The following is a 21,246-nucleotide window of genomic DNA, read 5'->3' as shown; positions in this document are numbered from 1 at the left end:
GGACAGGGCACCAGGCAGAAGTTCTTGGTGTCTCTCTAAGTCTCTTTTTTCCTGTTCGTGGAAGGGGCCAAGAGTCCTGTCTGGTAAGCCTCGTGACATCATGCTTAGGAGAAATAATGCCGATTTGATGTGAGAGGCTGGCTGACCAGATGGGTAAGGTACCTGCTCCTCACACGCAAGCTCCTTGAGAACAAGAGGCTTGGGAGACATGAAGTCACTGGAGTCTGGTTGGGTGAAAGGGGGGATGGGCAGAGAAGTAGTGTGAGAAGTTTTCTCAGGCTCCTTCCAAGGCACAGGGATCACTAGAACTGTAGCCCCTAATGGCATCTTCCGTAAGTTCCCCCAGCATGCTGTCTTCTTACCCCAGTGCCTCTACCTCCCCTGGATCTCTGAGCACCAGAACAGATCCCACCCGTTATCCCACCCGTTCTCACACGTTCATTGCCCGCCCCACCCCCACCTCCCCTCCCCACCCCCACACACCAGTTCTCATCCCTTCTCTTGAACTTGAATTTTCCAGTTCTGAGAAGCTCAGCTCGACTCTCAGCTTCTTCAGTAAGCTCCCCCAGTGCCCCTGCATTAGTTACTGTTGTATGAATTCAGACGCCGTTTGCTCAAAGACAGTTCCATACCAGAGTATAGACTCGACGCCTGGGCACAGTGTCCAGCAGTTCAGGCCCTGAGAAGCTGTTAGTTCGCATCTCAACCAAGCTGTGCTTGGGCTACTGTGACTGTAAACATGACCAGATTAAGAAATGCCTTGGGCACTGGTGGCAGACACCTTTGGACAGGGAGTTTTCAGAGAGATTTAACTGGAAGGCAGGGGAGACCCACCCTGGAAGTGAGTGGCACCCCTCCATGGATTGGTATGCCAAAGTGATACCAGTAGGGATAAAAAGTGGGGAAGAGTGGAGCCATCTGAACATTGGTCCATTTCTTCTTCCTGACCTACCCAGATGTAACCAAATAGCACCCCACTCCTGGCACCAAGCAGCTCCTGACACTAATCCATCCCCACCACAATGGAAACTGTGGGTCAGAGTAAGCCCAGTCTCATAAAGGAAACTTTATTAACCAGGCGCTGGAGTACACACGTTTAATCCCGGCACTTGGAAGGCAGAGGCAGGGAGATCTCTGAGTTTCAGGCCAGCCTGGTCTACAGAGTGAGTTCTAGGACAGCCAAGGCTACACAGAGAAGCTTTGTCACGAGAAAAAAAAATACAATAACTCACTTTTAGAACTCAGGCCAGTGAGAGTGGGGGACTTCAATACCTCATTCTTTCCAACAGACAAGGAATGGGACAAAAACTAAACAGAAGAACCCTGGGGACAGATAATGTCATAAATTAAATGGAGCAAAGAAACATACAGAGCATTGAACACGGGAGAACCTGCATTATTCTCCTTAACCTATAGAGCTTCCTCCTAAAGAGACCACATATCAGGATATGAAGCAAGTCTCAACAACTATTAAAAAAAAATTGACATAATGTCCTGCCTTCTGTCCAAGCACAATAGAAGAAAGCTGGCTATGCCAAGGATCGCAGAAACTGCACCGACTCCTGGAGACAACAACACACCGCTGAATAATAATTGGGACAAGAAAGAACTCAAGAAAGAAATTTTAGAATCCCTAGAGGTGAATAAAATGAAAACGTAGCAGCTAAAGTCTATGGGAAGACAGTCCTGAGACCAGGGAAAATTAGAGCACTAAGCATCTTCATAAAAAGAAAATCTCAAATTAATAACCGAATGACTCAACTGAAAGATCAAACGAAACCTGACACAGTAGACGAGGAAGGGCTGGAGAAACAAGCACTTGTTGCTCTGCCTCACGGCACCCAGAGGTTGTCTCCTAACTCAAAAAAGCCAGGACCGGATGGATTCAGAGCAGACTTCTACTCTAAAAGAATTTCAAAAGAGAACTAACACTAACACACCCCAAATTATTCCATAAAATAGAAAGGGACGAGACATTTCTTTTTTTTTATTCGATATATTTTTTATTTACATTTCAAATGATTTCCCCTTTTCTGGTCCCCCCACTCCCCAAAAGTACCATAAGCCCCCTTCTCTCCCCCTGTTCTCCTATCCACCCCTTCCCACTTCCCTGTTCTGGTTTTGCCCTATACTGCTACACTGAGTCTTTTCAGAACCAGGGGCCACTCCTCCGTTCTTCTTGTACAACATTTGATGTGTGGATTATGCTTTGGCTATTCCAATTTTCTAGGCTAATATCCACTTATTAGTGAGTGCATACCATGATTGATCTTTTGAGACTCACTTAGTATGATGTTCTCCAGCTCCATCCATTTGTCTAAAAATTTCATGAATTAATTGTTTCTAATGGCTGAATAGTAATCCATTGTGTATATATACCACATTTTTTGCATCCATTCTTCCATTGAGGGATACCTGGGTTCTTTCCAGGTTCTGGCTATTATAAATAGCGCTGCTATGAACATAGTAGAGCACATATCCTTATTACCTGCTGGGGAATCCTCTGGGTATATGCCCAGGAGTGGTATAGCAGGATCCTCCAGAAGTGTCGTGCCCAGTTTTCTGAGGAACCGCCAGACTGATTTGAGGAACCGCCAGAGTGGTTGTACCAATTTGCAACCCCACCTGCTGTGAAAGAGTGTTCCTCTTTCTCCACATCCTCGCCAACACCTACTGAATTTTTAATCTTAGCCATTCTGACTGGTGTAAGGTGAAATCCCAGGGTTGTTTTGATTTGCATTTCCCTAATGACTAATAAAGTTGGGCACTTTTTAAGATGCTTCTCAGCCATCCGAAGTTCTTCGGTGAAAATTCTTTGTTTAGCTCTGTACCCCATTTTTAATAGGGTTATTTGACTTTCTGGGGTCTAACTTCTTGAGTTCTTTGTATATATTGGATATTAGCCCTCTATCTGATGTAGGATTGGTGAAGATCTTTTCCCAATTTGTTGGTTGCCCATTTGTCCTTTTGATGGTGTCCTTTGCCTTACAGAAACTTTGTAACTTTATGAGATCCCATTTGTCAATTCTTGATCTTAGAGCATACTGGTGTTCTGTTCAGGAACTTTCCCCCTGTACTGATGTCCTCAAGGGTCTTCCCCAGTTTCTTTTCTATTAGCTTCAGAGTGTCTGGCTTTATGTGGAGGTCCTTGATCCATTTGGAGTTGAGCTTAGTACAAGGAGATAAGGATGGATCAATTTGCATTCTTCTGCATACTGGCCGCCAGTTGAACCAGCACCATTTGTTGAAAAGGCTATCTTTTTTCCACTGGATGTTTTCAGCTCCTTTGTTGAATATCAAGTGACCATAGGTGTGTGGGTTCATTTCTGGATCTTCAATCCTGTTCCATTGATCTGCCTGCCTGTCACTGTACCAATACCAGGCAGTTTTTAACACTATTGCTCTGTAGTATTGCTTGAGGTCAGGGATACTGATTCCCCCAGAATTTCTTTTGTTGTTGAGAATAGTTTTAGCTATCCTGGGTTTTTTGTTATTCCAGATGAATTTGAGAATTGCTCTTTCTAACTCTATGAAGAACTGAGTTGGGATTTTGATGGGTATTGCGTTGAATCTGTATATTGCTTTTGGCAAAATGGCCATTTTAATTATATTAATCCTGCCAATCCATGAGCATGGGAGATTTTTCCATTTTCTGAGGTCTTCGGGAAGAGACATTTCTAAACTCTTTTTACAAGGTTAGTATTACCCTATACCAAAACCACACAAGGACCAACCCCCACAAAAAAAAAGGAAAAAGAAAAGAAAAAGAAAATTACAACACAATTTCTCTGATGAAGACAGATGCAAAAAAAAAAAAAAAAAAGCTCTCCATAAAATTCCTCCAAACCAAATTTTAAGAACACATTTTAAAATATTATTATTGAGTTGGCCTCATTCCAGAGACACAGGGATGGTTCAATATTGGTAAATCAATAAATGTAATCTATCACATAAAAAGATTTTAAAAAATAAAAACATCATTAGATGCAGAAAAGGCCTTGGACCACATCAAAATCCTTTTGTGATAAAAGGAGACATTGAAGCTAGAGCTACTCGGAATTCAGCTCAGCACAATGAGGGCAGTTCAGAGGGAGCCCACAGCCAACACCACACTCAGTGGAGAAAGCCTCAAGGGCTTTGTCACTAAAACCAGGAGCAAGACAAGGGCGCCCACTCTCTCCGGAAGCCTCAACTAGAGCAAAAGGAACTGAAGGAGACAAGGTAGTGCAAACAGGAAAGGAAAAATACAAAGTATCTTTATTTGCAGACCATAGGACTTGACACATAAGAGACTCTAACAATTCCTTCAGAAAACAGACACATTCAGCAACACAGCAGGACACAAAACTAACACACGAAAGTGAGTAGCTTTCCCAGCTCCAACAGGAGTATACCAAGAAAGAAATCAGGGACATGTAGTCATTCACAAGAGCCTCAGAAACAATGAAACATCTTGCAATAAATTTAACCAAGAAAGTGCAAGTCCAAGGGCCATATGAGCATTTATGCTGGGAACGTTTCACATGCCAGTGGATGAATGTGAGGAACTCTATCGAAAGCGGGCCTCAGATGTGTTCACACAGAATGTCATTGTGGGGACCGTCAACATGAATTGGAGCCATGCATTTTATGACAGTCACACGTGGGAAAAGATCCTTAAGGATAGAATTGGATCTGCAAGAATGATTGAAACAGCGAGAGACCCTTCATGTCCTAACGTAGCTGATATAAGTACCATTGTAAACAGAGGACAAACACCAAAAGCTTTTGTGTTCAGAAACTATGGTTATTTTCCTGGCACCAACCCTCACTGTTTATAAGGCTGTCGGTATATAATGTGGCAGGCCATTAGAGCCTCATCGGCTGCTCCAGGCTACTTTGCAGAATATGCACTGGGGAATGATCTTCATCAAGATGGAAGTTTGCTTCTGAATAACTGTTCCGCCTTGGCCCTGCATGAATGTGAATGTATCTGGCCAGATACCCCGCTAGAATGTGGAGTATCCTTGGGCACAGGACAGTATGAGAGGGATGTGAGGAATTCCTCAACATACACACAGGAGCCCGAAGACCACACTCTCCAACGTTATCAGCAGTGCTACAGACACAGGGGAAGTCCATATAGTGCTTGATGGCCTATTATCTCCTGACACGTATTTTAGATTTAATCCTGTGGTATATGAAAGCATACCCCTAGATGAGAGCCGAGATGAAAAGCTGAGCCAGCTTCAGCTGGAAGGGATGAAGTACATAGAAAGAAATGATCAAAAGATGAAAAAAGTTGCAAAAATATTAAGTCAAGAAAAAAACAACTCTTCAGAAGATCAATGATTGGGTAAAATTAAAAAGTGAAATGTATAAAGGTCTTCCTTTTTTTTTTCAAAATTGTGATTAGGGTGTACATGTGTTCTCATAAATGAAGGCCTTCAAAAGATCCACCAATTTAGAGAGGAACGGTGTGATTCAACATGAATTTTCTGTAGGACGCTTAGTGAATTATCCCCAAATCAGATAATGCTTTGAACATTTGAACCTCACAGAAGATATGATTGGTAACAGAAATTATATGGGAATTAGGTATTTAAGATGTTCATAATCTTTAGGCATTTTATTGCTAGTTGGTTTTAGTATCTACTGGTCTTAAATTGTTTACTGTTTGAAAAGGTATTAATATATGTGCCAAACAAGAAATGGGAAGTGTTACACTTTATGCTTAACGGTTAGTCATTTCAATCATGTGGAATTTGCGTGAAGGTGACTGATTTCTCTTTACATTTGCGCTACTTAGCATTTCACTCCATGCACCCACAGCGCATGTGTTACCTTTCACTGTAATAATTATTGAAAGAGATATAGGAAATGGGATTTTCTTTATTAAAGCACATTTATGATTGAAATATGAAAAACTGGATACAGTTTTCTATTCAAAAAGATTGATGAACTTCCAGTGAACTTTTTCTTGGAATTTCAATATAATGTTCACTTTTGTAAATCAAATGCAATCTGATCATTTACTGTTACAGAATTAATTATTCAATTTTACTGAGAAAATATTCTTATCATTAACAAAAATAAATTATTGAAGGGACCAATTGTTCAAGGATAATGTTCAAGGAAAATTTTAAAGTATTTTTTATTGCTCATAATAATTGCCTGGTTTCTTGTAGTATTTATGAAGAGTTGTTAATCTAGTTAGATTTACAGAAGTTAAACACGGTGCCATAGGTCAAATAATCTTCACTGTATTCTTTACCTTCTAAATCTTTATATTGAATTGAAATTTTTTATGAAAAATAAAAAAAGAGAGAGAAAGTACAATTCTTACATAAGAAAACACTGGCTTCTTAAACTGTGAGATTCTGGGGATCAAACACTGGCCCATGCTTGCCTGCACAGTGCTTTACCAGCTGAGTTGTCACCCCAGCCCCAGTCTCTATATTTAACAGATTCAATTAACTCAAATTAACTTAGCAGTTTCCTGTTCCACTCACACAGGAAGCCTAACGGGCTCATAACCTAGTAAAAGAGTCCTTGATGTGACATAATTCTGGTCCTCTGGCACAAAGGTCCTGAGAAGTTTGGAAAGGGAGGATTCCTGTATTACAGGTCCCCCAAGAAGACTTCACAACAAACTGAAAAGGTGAGTTGGGCCCGGCATAGACAGCTTTGGCAGCTGAGAACCCTGGGACTCGCATCCATCAGCAAAGGCTTCCAAGTCCCTACAGTCTGAGCTGCGTGTGGGCAGGTCCTTTGCTTCAAGGAGACCAAACCAACCACTGGGAGCTTGGCAGCTCTGTGCATGGTTTGTGGAGGATAGAGTCATCAATGTATCCTCGTGGATACCCAGAGTGACAGCCAGTCTGTCGTGCAGAACACAGCAGCAGTATTTGCCACAGCTTGCAACAAGCACTTTCCCTAAAGAACTGCGAGCTTCCTCCCCAAAGCTGCCACCACGCCTGGAAGAGTGACTTAGTGACTTAGACACACACACACACACACACAGAGAGAGAGAGAGAGAGAGAGAGAGAGAGAGAGAGAGAGAGAGAGAGAGACTGTCCTGCAGTTGCTGGAAAGGTTTAGAGGGCTTTCAGAGACAACAATGCAGGAGGGGCAGGTGAACCACAGAACTGGATACTCAGTGCTGAGGCAGAGTCCCGCTCTCTCTCTCTCTCTCTCTCTCTCTCTCTCTCTCTCTCTCCTCCTTCCCCTCTCCCCATCCCTGTCTCCCTCTCTTTCTGCACTCCCATTTCTTCTTGTTCCTTGCTCCCCAATATTTGATATCTTTGCTTCTAATTGCTTTTGCTTTTGTGTTTTAGTTGTTTTTGTCGATTTTAGGTACAGTCTCACACCATAGCCTAGTCTGGCCTTGTCTTAGAGTTTCCATTAGTTAGGCTGTAAAGTGACACCACGACCAAGGCAACTCTTATAAGGACAACATTTAATTGGGCTGGCTTACTGGTTCAAAGGTTCAGTCCATTATCATCATGGCTGGAAGCACGGCAGTGTGCAGGAAGACACGACGCTGGAGGAGCTGAGAGTTCTACATCTTGTTCCAAAGGCCAACAGAAGACTGGCATCCTCTGGCAGGTAGAACAAGGTTCTCAAAGCCCACCCCCACAGTGACACACTTCCTCCAACAAGGCCACACCTCCTAATAGTGCTACTCCCTGGGCCAAGCATATTCAAACCACCACAGGCCTCAAAATCATGGTGATCCTTCAGGGTTCTGGGGTTGCCGGTGTGACCTGCCATGCCTCGCATGCCATCTTACTCTCATGCCATCTCGCATGCCAGCCATTCTACTGGGTTAAGATGAACTCTCACCATAGTTTTGTATTGCATTTCTCTAGTGGATAAAAATATTAAACATGATTTTCATGTCTTGTTTTACTTTTGATCTTTTTGTTTTGTATTGCTTTTGAGACCAAGGCACCTGTAACCCAGGCTAGACTTAAACTGGATATGTAGCTGGTGATAACCTTGAACTCTTGATTCTCCTGCCTCTACCTCACCAGGCCAATAGACTGAAGAGTCTTCCTCTATTTACTTCAAAGTTTTCGCCCTTAAGGTGATCCACTTTGAGCTGACCTTAGCTGCACATAAGATAGATCCAGTTCAGTCTTCTACGCGAGGCTATAAAGGGACTATCTTCTCTCCAGGGTGTTTTCATATCCTAGGGGGTTTATTCTGCTGGTCTTCAGGTCGTGCTTTGTGCCAATGCCCAGCTGGCTTTGTCACTGAGTGTCTCGTAGCTTCAGATTCGAGTCATGTTTCCAGCATTGCTCTTAGCTTCACGCTGTTTTGGCTGTGCGGGTTGCTTGTGCTTCTTCTGTGAACTTTAGCATTGTTTTTCCCAGTTCTGTGAACAATGTCATTGGACTTTCGATGGGATCTGCATTGAATCTGTTCATCACTTTTGGTAATATGCCCATCTTTACAATGTTAATTCTGCCAGTCCACGAACATGGGCAGTGCTTCCACCCTCTCCTATCATATATTCCCTTCTTCTCACTGCCACTCTGTGAATTGTCTTCGTGCTCCCCATGTGTCTCTCTGCTCTGAGGCACCATAGTGCTTGAACTGACCAGACAGCAGTTCGCTCCTGGGGTCCTGACTAACTTGGGAGAAAATCCACAGACATGGACATTAATGCTTCCGCAGAAGGCTCACGAACTCTCAGAGCACTTGATATCCAACACCCCTTCATCTTCCTTAGTCACCTCACAGAACTGATTGGCTAGGGGAAACTGAGTCCCAGAGAGGCTGGAAAGGAAGAGGGCCAGAGCTGTAGGCAAATACAGGGCTCTTCTCCCTTCTCCCTCCACGATCCATCCTGCCAGGAATACTCTGGCTTGGAGAGAAGGACAAACACCCTAAGTCAGGCTGGGGCCAGGAACAGAAGGAGGAGGTTGTCATGGTAACAAATGGATAGAGCACTGTACTTATTGCTTCTGTTCTCCCTACTTCAGAGGAGAAGGGAAAGAAGGGTCAGCCAGGACAGGAAGTCTGGAGGCGGAGGAGGCAGCCCGTGAGGAGTGCACTATGAATTTGGTGTTAGGAAACTAGGTCTGTGTGTATGACCTGGAGTGTGCCCTGCTTTTGCATGAGTCTCTGTGATTGTGGTCGTTTGACTGTTTGGCCCAGGGGGATGGTACTGTTAGGAGGTGTGGCCTTGTTGGAGGAAGTGTGTCACTGTATAGGCTTTGAGGTCTCCTAGTGCTCAAGTTCTACCCAGTGCAGAAGAGAGTCTCCTCCTGGCTGCCTTCAGCTCCAGCACCAAGCCTGCCTGGACGCTGCCATGCTTCCCACCGTGAGGATAATGGACTAAACCTCTGAAACTGTAAGCCAGCCCCGATTAAATGTTGTTCTTTATAAAAGTTGCCTTGCTCATGATGTCTCTTTGCAGCAATAAAACCCTAACTAGGACAGTACCCTCAAAAATATCAGGCCCTAGGGTCTCCAGTGCCCGACAGTCCTGACACTTGGGACTTCCCTATCATGAGTCGAGATGAGAGCTTCCAGAGGGCTGCAAATACCACCCGTGTGACCTAGAGGTGACAGCAACTCACTGGACTCTCAGGACAACTGTGATGTGCCCAGCCTTCTCCCAGCCCCCACAGCAGACAGAGATTTCCTAGAAGCCTTAGCCTTCCGGAATATTACTGAGGGTGGCGCTATTGCAAAAGTTACAGTGACCAAAACTGGCCAGCAGATGGAGCCAAGCACCCTGGAATCCTAAACAGATTTGTAGTTTGGATTTCAGTGGGAATTTGGGGGGTTTGTTTTGTTTTACTTTGTTTGGTGTTTGGTTGTTTGTTAACAAGGGACACATACATGCCCAGGCATTTGTGTGGCAGTCAGAGGACAACTTTCAGGAGGTGTGTGTGTGTGTGTGTGTTTTCCACCACTAACCACTATAGATCCCATAGATTGAACTCAGGTCTTCAGGCTTAGCATTAATCGCCTTTAACCGCTGCAGCATCCCACCGGCTCCTATTTCCAGTTTTTATTCCGCAAAGGTAAGGGGCATGTTTGAGTGCAAACTGCCTAAGACAGGCATAAGACGATGAGACCAGCCATTATCTTCCCCCCTCCCCACTTTCCTCTGCACAGCCAGCAGGACTCTGGTCAGGCAGAAAAAATTCCAAGACATCCTGATCTCTGGGGAATAAGGAAGAGCGTTATCAGTCAGAGGGACCCGGGTTCACAGACCGAGCACCTAAGTTTGCCTGGACACATTGCCCATGTCAGTAGCGATCAGTAAAGTCAATCGCAGAGGCTTAACTAGTGCGTGCGGACTCTTCGCCTTTGCTGCTGACCTTCCCGGGGATCTCACACCTGTGTGGCCGTTTCACCTCACTTCCTTCTGGCTTCACCCTCTCCCTAGGCTGTGACCACCTGTCATCTGGATCCTGAGGCAAGGCCTGTTTTTTTTCTGTTTCCTGGCCATCACTTCCTGGTTCTGTGGGATAAGCAGTCAGACTTTAGCAAGACGATGAGACAGAGGCTGGATGGCCAGGACAGTCCCGCACCCTCCCATCCATCAGCTCCCAGGTAGCTCCATCCCCTGACCTCTCTTGTCTCCGACCTTCTACAGAACCTGGAGCCAGCCTCTTGCCTGATGGGAGCAATTTCATCTCCAGCAGTCCCTCCCTCCCTGCCCAACCAGACCCTCTGCTTTCCAGATACAGATGTTTCTCTAGCAGAGTCTTCTGGAGGCAGAGCATCCTGTCTCCAGGTCAGGACCCACACTGCTTGCTGTCACTGCTTGCTTGACAGTGGAAGGGACACCGGTCTAGGTTGATATCTACTACTGGGGGGGGGGGAGGTTGGGGAGTCTGTCCAAAGAAGGAAGAAAACTGTTTATTTCAGCTTATAATTCCAAGTCACAGTCAATCACAAAGGAAAGTCGGCCCAGGAACTCAGTCAGGAACCGTGGTGGAGGGTGCTTACCAGCTCTTACCAGCTGCCATTTGCCCAGGAACAGTACCACCCACAGTGGATTAAGAAGCCCTCCTCGGTCAAATAACAATCAAGCCATTCCCTAACACATGCACACAGACTAACATGGTAAAGATACTGGGTTGATGCTTTCTCCCCTAGGTGATTCTGAGCTACCGTGGAGTCCACACACTCCATTCAAGTCTGACCTTGCTCTGACAGAAGACATCCTTCCAACCAGAGGTCCCATGTTTCCTATTCAGTTCATTCTTCCCCAGAATATGGCCAACCCAACCCAACTGACTCCATGTTGCCTTGGTCAGGACTCAGTGAACCCCAACCCTGGGGCTGGCTCACAGCTGAGTCTCCTTACTGAAATGCTGTGGGCTCTTTGCTGCTACTCTGCCCTGCAGCCAGAATGAGGAAGGCACCCCACAACCTCTAGAACCCACATGGTACTGGAGATTGGTCTATCTTTAGACTCAGCTGATGTACAGATATCAGACAAGAAGCCAGGTCCTGATTATATTATCATTTTTAATGCTGCATAAACAGAATTATGCAGAATGTAGCCTGTAGGGTTTTTTCCCCAAAATCTGCATAATTAATTCCCCTGGGATTGACCTCAGCTGGTACAATGATCTATTATGGGTTCATTACTTTAATTGCTGAGAATCACATAGTATAGCTGTCTCCGAGTCTAGGCCTTTCCAGTTTTGGGGTGTTACAAGCATAGCTGCTAGGCAAAGCATGTCCTCCTTTCTCATGACTAATTAAACTAATCAACACAGATGTCTCTACATAACGGAGGCCTTTGTTCCTGCTGTGTCAAACATGTTCTGTGACCATATTGTCCTTTCTATGCCAAGTCTAGTGGCTCTGGGAAACCCCAATCAGATGCTCCCACACAGGTTTTATCACTGGCTGGCCATCTCTGTGCCATTCCCTTCAGGAAATAACATAGGGCACATATGGGGCTAAAATCACAGGACAGACTCACCACAGAGGCTCTGCACACGGAGCTGACATCTAAAAGTCAGGCTTCTTCAATCTGTTTCGTGGTCATTATCATAACAGCCAAGAATTAAACTGGTTTCCCTGCTGATGGCGCATGGTGACTGTGTCACATCATGGAAAGCAGAAACTCTGGTGCACTGGATTTGAACCCCATCACTGACACCTCTATGACCTCAGACTGTCTGATGACTTAACTCTCCCATGCCTCAGTTTCCTCATCTATAAATAGGCATGTAAACAGCAGAGTGGTTGTGAGGATAAAATGGTGTAAGCACTGCACGATACGTATTCAGGACAGTATCTGGGACACTGTCACAGGCAGTGTCTCCATAAATGATTGACACAGATCAACCTACTAATGACTGATTCACAGTGTCACAAGACTGAATTTGTAGATAAAATTGAAAAGTTGATTACTTGTTCATTGCCAAATGGCTGGGAAACGAGAGAGCAGAGATTCATTTATGAACCTGTCTGAAGCACTCTTGTAGTCTCAAAACTGGGGGTGCCGTTACCCTGGCCCCCAAATAATTATAAGAATTTAAAGTACATTCCACAGTACTTCCTATTCAAAGTGCCCCCTGTGTGAGCTTCCTTTTAGCTGTTGGTGGCTGGTAATTCTGCAGTTGCAGAGACAGTAGGTATCAGCTCCTTGAGTCAAAACCAGCCAAGGCAGCAACAAGGGTGTGATGAGCACATCTGTAAACATCTGCAATGCTACCTGGACAGGCAGTCAGGAGACAAGGCCATCCAACCCAGCCACAGTTCGTTAAGAATAGCTGCTTCCTCCCTTCCTCTGAGGCTTCCATGGCTGCTACATGGAGACGGCTCAGCATGAACTAACCTGAATGGACATGCGCACCTCCATATTCTGTTCCCCCAGCACTTAGCCCAGTGTCTCTCCACACAAGCCGAAGTTAGGTGGGATCGAATGTCAGACAGGCACAAACAGAGCAGAAGACCTGGGTACAGGGCCTAGCTGAGGCTGCCTCTTAGGAGGCCTCAGTGTCTGTGCCTGGGGAGCCACCCAGTTTAAGCACGTATTCCAGATGCCAGCAGATCATATTCTGTACTGATAGTCACACTTCCGGCCTTGCAACAGAATACCAAAGTGAGCTGGAGGGTTGCTGTAATGGCTGTTCTTGGTTGACAACTACATCTGGAATCAACTACAATCTAAAAATGATGTGGAGGAGGGTGCACACCTGTGAAGGATTTTTGCTTACTTTGAAGTAGGAAGATCCACTTCTAATCCAGATCCCTGAGGTGAGTAGACATGCCTTTAATGCAGGTCTTTAATGCTAGATCTTTAATCCAGATCCTAAAGTGAGAAGACACACCTTTAATCTCGGCCACACCTTCTGCAGGAAGCCCAGACAAGAGCATGAAAGGTAGCTTTTGTTCTCTACCTGCTTGCCCTGGACTTGCTAGCAAGGCCATTCCTTCGCTGGCATTAGAGCTACTTCTTCCAAGATGCCAGCATACACTGAAAAGCAGAGAAGACATCCAGCCTTGCAGACTGAGCAACCTACTGGATTCTCCGACTTTCTGTTCGTAGCCAGCCATTGTTGGATTAGCTGGACCACAGCCTGTAAGTCATCCTAATAAACACGCCTACAGAGATTCATTCTATAAGTTCTATTACTCTAGAGAGTTATGCCAGATACAAAAGTACATCCAGATTTATTGAAGGCAATATCCGCATGCTGTTCGACTTTTGGAACTTCTTTAACACACAGCTGAATTATTCAGTGCCACATGAGAGGTAAGCAGGGTGTCGGTTGCATGGAAAACTTAGGCCCTTTAGGTTTAAAATCTCAACTGAAATTTCCATGTTCACTCTAAGTTACTCGGATGAGACTGGCCATTCTAGCTCATAAACAATGCTTTCAAAAGTTATGCAAGCTAGGCTTGGTAGCTAATGTCTTTCATCTAGGCAGAAGCAGGTGGATCTAGGAGTTTGAGGCCAGTCTGGTTTACACGGCAAGTTCCAAACCAGCCACTGATTAAAAAAAATAAGTGGCAAGGGAATGCTTAGCTACAAATGTGATGCCTGTACCACACCCTACCCTCCACAAGGCTCTGAGAACAGTTTCAAAGAGCAGACAGACCGGAGAGCAGGTTGTGGAGGGTTAGTGTGAAAGCGTTTTCTAGACATGATGGGAACATTGCACCCATGAGCTTACAGCAGCTGTGGATGCTTGCACACAACCTGAACCAGTTCAAGCCAGTCAGCATTTCAACATGGATGGGGAGGGCCCCTGAGGACCAACTGCTAGCTGAGGAGCTATCTATCAATGGCTGCTGCAGAAGGGATGAGCCAGTGTTCTTTAGGGTGTGGTCCCTGGTAGGCTGCCCATGCTCCAGTGGATGGCTCTCTCTCTCTATATATATATATATATGCACAGGGGGGCAGCACTAATGGGACCCAGTGTGCTATCAAAAAAACAAAAAAACAAACTTTAAAGGATGTGAGGTTGGGAGGGGACGTGGGGATGCTTTAGGAGTGTACAGAATCCAAATGCATTGTTCACATGTATGATATATTCTCAAATAATAATGAAATACTCTAAGAGTTTCAATACACACACATGTATCCAACATGAAGTGGAGTGACTTGACCTGCACTGTGGAAGCTGCGGTGTAGAGAAAACATGCGTGTGGGGCCGACTGCAGCTCAGAACCGTGCTCTCTGGCAAGTCCAGCCCTGATGTGTAAGTGAAACACCGGTCACTTCTCTTCACCTCCGGCTCTGCGACAAGTGCCGAGAGCGCATCTGGATGTCCCTTCCGCTCCCCGGGAAGATGACAGACACAAAGCGCTTAGGGACCTGGGATTCCTCCAGACAACAAAATAACCAGGCAAGGCTTCTGAGCAGGGAACCGAGAAGACTGGAGCCTGAGGGATGGACTGCAGCTGGAGTCATTCCAGTGTGCGCATTTCCAAAGTTCCCCTCACAGCCTGGACAGGGGCCTTAACGACACATTACCTCAGGGCTTATCATTCTCAGAACCTTGTTTCTCTGACGCTTCACTTTTAAGCCTTTTATGAAAATGGACAGCTTTAAAGTAAAATATTTTAATTCTAGATATTTCTTAAATACCACACTTATAAGCAGGTATAATTATATTTTATTGTAATGGTTTTCAAAGATGAAGGACAGGGCTCTCAAAAGTTACCAGAGCCACTAAAAATCACAAAGTTAACGAACATTTTCAAAAAGCCTGGATAACAAAATAGCTTTTAACTGTTGAAAATTGCAAAGAAGGCTTACGAGCGTAGGATGGCAGCTGAGCTTTGCTCAAAGCACAATAACAAATACATTAAAACAAAGAAATAATGAGGGGGAAACGCCTGAGGCTAAATCCTGTTCTAAGTGAACACCTTCATAGGACTCGACAAAAGCCCACCACCAAAAGAGCCTGCTCCCGCTCTGGAGGCGGCAGCTGAAGAATGCACCTGCAGGAATGAATGCAGCCTCAGGCAGGGTGTGCATGACGCAGTCTGAAGAGACCCAGAGCACCTGAGATGCACAGCTGCACAGTCTCACTGGGAAAAGTCGTTTGAAGCCAACGGGCACTTTGCTGTGGTTCAAACACTTGGCTACAAGTGTCTACTCCATGCCCATGCCAAACATCTAAAAGTGAAAGGGCAGGCAGCCTGTCCACCATCTCACTTAGGGCTTATGCTGCCCCCGTTCTCTAGAAGCCACAAGCTTTATTCTGGAAAGGAGAAAACCCAGGGTACGAAGAATGTCATAAACCCCAGGATACCAAGCTAAGGTTTTGTTCTCTCCCGTTTAACAATTTTACCACTGGCTGCAGATGGCATCAGGACAGTCTTTAGTGTCTTCTGAGCTTTCTAAGAAAATCCAGTAGTTTTGCCAGAATGTCCCGCTGACTTTCCTGAAATACAGTTTTGTTTTGTTTTTTTAAATAATGTATTACTTATAAGGCCAGGAAGAGCAGTGTGAGCAATTGAGTAGAGAGACAGGCACCGCTGTGAGCCTGCGCCCTGCATAGAGAACCAGGCACCGCTGTGAGCCTGCGCCCTGCATAGAGAACCAGGCACCTCTGTGAGCTTGCGCCCTGCATAGAGAACCAGGCACCGCTGTGAGCCTGCGCCCTGCATAGAGAACCAGGCACCTCTGTGAGCTTGCGCCCTGTATAGAGAAGCAGGCACCACTGTGAGCCTGCGTCCTACGTAGAGAAGCCCTGCCTGGGCTCTCACACACAGCACTATGTCTTGCTCTGGCTGCAGGGCGTCCCTGAGCAAAGTCAGATTTCTTGGCTATCCCGCTCTCAGGCGGACTCTTCTGTGCTCCTCAGTGCTGTCAGAGGTCTCTGGGCTGGTGGCTCACACCTGGGTGACTCTGTCTTGCTCTCGATGACCGAGATCTGCAGCACAGGCAGGAGGAGCTGGAAGGCATCTTGAATGTAGGAGGCACTGTTTGAGGCCTGGACGAATTGAGAAGTCACCAAAAAGAAAATGTTACAATCACATGAAGGAGGAAATACTTAAAGACAATGAAACAGCAGGCCTGTGTTTGCGATCCAATGGAAGCTGCAGTTCGTGAAGTAAAGAAAGGGCAGGCTTGACTACTGCACTTAAGTTTGACATGGGACAAGACAGACCTAGGACTCAGATAATCTGCAACACCAAAAGACGTTGGCTCCCCAACCCACCCATCATGGCAGCTTTGACTGCTGCTCAAACTAGACAACCAAGGACTGTGTTCCACTGCTGACTGGGCATTCTGTTCCCACACTAGAGCCAAGACTGACTGTGCTCTCAGGAGGCTCTGAACCATCACAGCTCCTTCCACAGACTCAAAGCCATGACAGAAGCACTGCACACAGGTGTGAACAGTACAGACACAGTCTGCTCAGTGTGACAGACATGTGGACAAGAAGCCTTACAAAATCTTTACGCCCAAGTATGCAGATCTGGCTGATATCTGACAGGCTCTCCCTTCCCAGAACAACAGCCTAAAATAAAGACATACATTTCCAAGGACAATATGTAAGAATAGCCCATTCAAAATGGAAACAGGGAGCTCACACCAAGAGAGCCTGCCTCTTGTACACTTATCAGTGGCTGGCGCTCCTATCAGAACTTCAATGGGACACTTGATAACACAGTTTCCAGCCAAAGGAGACCAAAGAGATCATCTAGTTACAGCTCCTCGCACTTAAAACGGTAAAACTGCCAGGAAAGGCATCTCCAACCCAGGACTCCGAGGGAGGCCTAGGGAGGCCTCCTGGCTGCCAAGTGCTTTCAACTCTGCCAGCCACTAAACCATAGGCTCATGTTTAAAGCAGTTACTTATCACAAGAGGTCTGAGCTACTCAGAGCTATGTAGCTGAAGAGTTAAGAGCATTTCTTTAACAATAACTTAAAATAATTTTAAACTAAATAGTCTAATTGGTTCTTTAAAAAGTTTTCATTTATGTTTTTATTTATTTACTTGTGTGTGCACACATGTGGAGTCATAGAACAACCTTTAATCCGGTCTCTACTTCCACCGTTGGATCCTGTGGATCAGACCCGTGCTGTCAGACTTGGTAACAAGCACCTTTATCTACTGAGCTATCTCACTGACCCTTACTTCATAATTAAAACCTAGCCAATTATCAATATACTTCTCTCCTAGCTTTATATAAGCTCTTCTCACCAGGCCATCACAGGTCTAAGTTATTAGAACGTTGACAGAATGGACTCCAGAAACTACCCCACATGGGTGGCAATCTGACCAACTACAGCATCTTCTCACTCCTCTTGAAACTTTTTCTTTATGTACATTGGTGCTTTGCCTGCAAGTATGCGACAGTTGTGAGCCACCATGTGGGGGCTTGGAATTAAGCATGGGGGCCTCTGGACGAGCAGTCAGTGCTCTTAACCGCTAAGCCAGCTCCCCCTCCCGCCCCTTCCAAAGACTTAACCCCTATGGTGTTATCATATACAGACTGTCAAGGATATGCAAGCTCTGTCAAAAGACAGAAGAACTTTTTCCTTGGAAACGGCCACGTGCCTATTCCTAACACTTCTGCACAAGGCCCAGCCTTTCAGGAAGCAGTGTTTGTCTCAGTGAGTTTCAGTCTTTCATGTCAACAGCTGGTGGCCAGAAGGAGTTCCATTACTGAGAACTGTGCATCAGGCTTCGAGGTAGGAAGTGACATAGGTAATGACAGCCTGTGGCTCCTTCCTCGTCACTTTACCCTTCAGCTTTGTTACACCCTCTGACTACTGAGTAGGGAATGCACATCAAAGAAACAGCATTTAGTGATCTCTGATATCAGCAGGGCTAAATTGCAATCTGGTTTTTAAAAAGCAAAACCTAAGGATGTAAAAAAAAAAAAATTAATGCATAATAATGCCTTAGGAGTCAGAGACGTAAAAACCATTACTACTAACCTCTAGAAACACTGCAGTGATTAATGGATTAAGAACATCTGTCTCCTCTCTGACCTGGAATAAAGGAGAGAGTTTTATCACAGCACACCTTAAAACAAAAAAAAAAAAACAAAAAAAAACAGGTAGAACAGATCTCACCTTGAAACACACATGGGTAAAAAGCACAGAGCATCTTGACCAAGCAAGAGCCAAGTGTCATCTCTGGGAGGAAACCTTACGTGTTGTAAGCTTACTTTTTATACCTTTCTATGCTACCAAATTGAGAATAATGCACTGCTTAATAGTTCTGCTGCTGCTGTTGTTTTTTGGTGTATATGTGTGTGTGTGTGTGTGTGTGTGTGTGTGTGTGCGTGTGTGTTCATGAGGTTCACATGAGTAACGGCAACAGCACAAGTGTGGAAGTCAGAGGACATTTCAGGAGCAGTTCTCTCTTCCACTTGCCTGTGGACACACAACTCAGGTCACCAGGTAAGTAAGTGCTGGTGGGACCACTCCCTCGAGGGGCCCTGCACTGCTCTGGTGGAGGCAGCAGGCTGAACATGGCACACATGCACTCACTGCTCTGCTGATGGTTTCAGGCTCCTGCCGCCTTGACTTCCCCGCCATGACGGACTACATCCTGTAACTTTCCCCCTTACGCTGCGTCTGCTGCAACATTTGATCACAGCAAGAGGAAAAGAAACGAGGACAGTGCACTCAGGAATTATAGCAATGACGTAAACGTGCAGATAAACTATAGGAAGAACATTTTAGAAGGGCAGTTGGAAACCTGACAACAAATGCTGGGACAATTCTAAAATAAGCGCACAAACACCCAGCTGCTTTGAAGACAGGCCTCTGAGAGTCTCATTCATACACACACAGTACAAACTTCAATAGGGCAGCACTTTGTAGTTCACTTATCTTAGCAAGCCTGCCTTCATAGAACACACAAAATAACTCCTTTATTCAGGAAACCCAGGAGCTCGTTTAGAGAGAATGCTAGGAAGGACAAGGAGCTGCCTCTAGGATGACTCTAAACAGGAAACGTCTGAGCAGCTTCAGCATTTCACCTGGGCCACGGTTCTGCTAGACCAGGCTCTGCAGCACCTCGGCCACCACAGCGCTGATGCCCGCGCTGAGGACCTAGTCTCATCTTCTTCCGTGCTCTGGTTTATCTCACCCCGAGATCATCAGTTTCCCAATCACCTTCCACATCACTACAAACCGTCAGCAACTTCAAATCATAAAGGCAGGGAAGGCTGAGTGGCAGAAGATCAGAGCATGAGACTGGCTGAAAACACCTCAAGCACACATAGGAAAAAGTGACAGAAAGGAAAGAGCAAGGCCACAAACTCTCAAAGCCCACTTCCAGTGGCACACTTCCCCCAGCAAGGCTCAACAGCCTATAAACTCCATGGCCTACCTCCCCACACACTGCCACCAACTGGGGACAGTCAAACGCATGAGTTAATGGAGGGCATTTCTCATGCAAACCACCACAATGCATGCTACTCAAATACAGACATGAGAAATACAACTGTGTGTCTGTCTGTAATCTTATGACCTCTGGCAAGGGGACAGAGACTTCAATGGGGAAAGGGTAACTTTTACATTGGTGCATGAGAAGGAAGAATGCAAACCAATGAAGCTGTAACCTGCACCTCATACCACACACACATCAACTCAACCCCCAACCCTCATCACAGACATAAGAACTCATCAACACTCATCAAAGAAAATGAGCTGGTCTCTGGTGAGGTGCTGACTTCTGTTAAAACACCAAAATTGTATGTGATGACAATGACCGATGAAAGCAGAACTTTGTTGAAATTCATAAATGTTGCACAGGACAACAAATCAAGAAAACAAACCCAGAATCCAGATATGGTGGCACACACCTGTAATTCCATTGGTCAGGAAGCAAAAGGTACACAAGAGGCCAGCCTGGGCTACACAGACCCTGTCTCAAAAACCTACAAGATGGATGGGCCTATAACTCGGTGGTAGAGTGCTTGCCTTACATGTATAAGTCCCTGGGTTTGATCCCCAGCACTGCAAAGGCAAAGAAATGAAAAGTGAGAGTAACCCATGTACTGAGGTCAAGTCTATGTCTACTACATACCTGACAAGAAATTTACATCAATAACACACAGGAAGGTTCTACATGTCGGTAATAAAAAGCAAACACCCTAGTTAAAGTTACTGTAGCAGACATCTGTCTCTTCAGAGTCACTCAAATGCTCAAGGGGTGTGTGGAAAGACGGACACTCGGTACCTTAAGACACTAGAGAAATGCAAATGCAGTCAGCAGTGAGGCAGCACTTCATGCTCACAGAGACAGCTAGTACAGGTGAAGCTGCAACAAACTGGCACTTCATCCACTGCTGGTAAGACTGTGAAACTATGGAGCCACTTTGGAAACAATGTGGCATTTACCATGTTACCCATAAGGCTCAGCAATTCCGCATCTACCCAAGAAAAGTGAAGATGGCTCACACTATGTTCACGACAATATCATTTACAACAATCACAAATAGGAACAATCCAAATGTCTATCAACTGAAAATCAGATAAAAATGGGGTCTATTCAGTCATAAATAAAGTACTAATAAAAACAGGAAGTACAAACACATGCTGAAACAGGACCAACTTCAAAACTAATATTCCAACCTAACAAAACATACACATGCTATCCCACTGATATGAAATGTCTAGACTGAGAAAGCTTTCTGGAGAGAGAAAATGCAGCATCCTCGACTAGTAGGAGGAGAGCATGGAGAGGGGAATGGGGAGTGCTGATGTGTAGAAATCTTAGAGGCAGCGGTGAAACCTCCTAAACTCCAATCCTAATAACAACTGTAGATGTCTGTAAATATACTAACAAGCATCGAC

General features: G+C 45.3%; 1 protein-coding gene and 1 pseudogene across 5 annotated transcripts in view; one reads left to right on the top strand and one right to left on the bottom strand.

The window, feature by feature from the left end:
- The first annotated feature begins 4,505 nt into the window (after nt 1–4,505).
- Nucleotides 4,506–5,395, top strand: LOC127694439 (calcium-independent phospholipase A2-gamma-like; annotated as a pseudogene).
- A 9,678-nt stretch (nt 5,396–15,073) lies between these two features.
- Nucleotides 15,074–21,246, bottom strand: part of Fam114a2 (family with sequence similarity 114 member A2) — a 34,091-nt gene continuing 27,918 nt past the window's right edge. For 4 of the 5 annotated variants that reach the window (XM_052194447.1, XM_052194451.1, XM_052194448.1 and 1 more), the window contains exons 13-15: nt 18,373–18,426; nt 16,067–16,415; nt 15,074–16,029 (exon numbers count right to left, since the gene is read on the bottom strand). In XM_052194447.1, the coding sequence (XP_052050407.1) occupies nt 16,260–16,415; nt 18,373–18,426 (210 nt within the window). In that variant the 3' untranslated portion in view covers nt 15,074–16,029; nt 16,067–16,259. The remainder of the gene's footprint in view (nt 16,030–16,066; nt 16,416–18,372; nt 18,427–21,246) is intronic. The other variant, XM_052194449.1, reaches the window with a different exon arrangement.

Source organism: Apodemus sylvaticus, chromosome 10, assembly GCF_947179515.1.
Source record: "Apodemus sylvaticus chromosome 10, mApoSyl1.1, whole genome shotgun sequence".
In the NCBI taxonomy this organism is placed as follows: domain Eukaryota; kingdom Metazoa; phylum Chordata; class Mammalia; order Rodentia; family Muridae; genus Apodemus; species Apodemus sylvaticus.
This window is presented reverse-complemented; position numbering and strand designations above follow the sequence as displayed.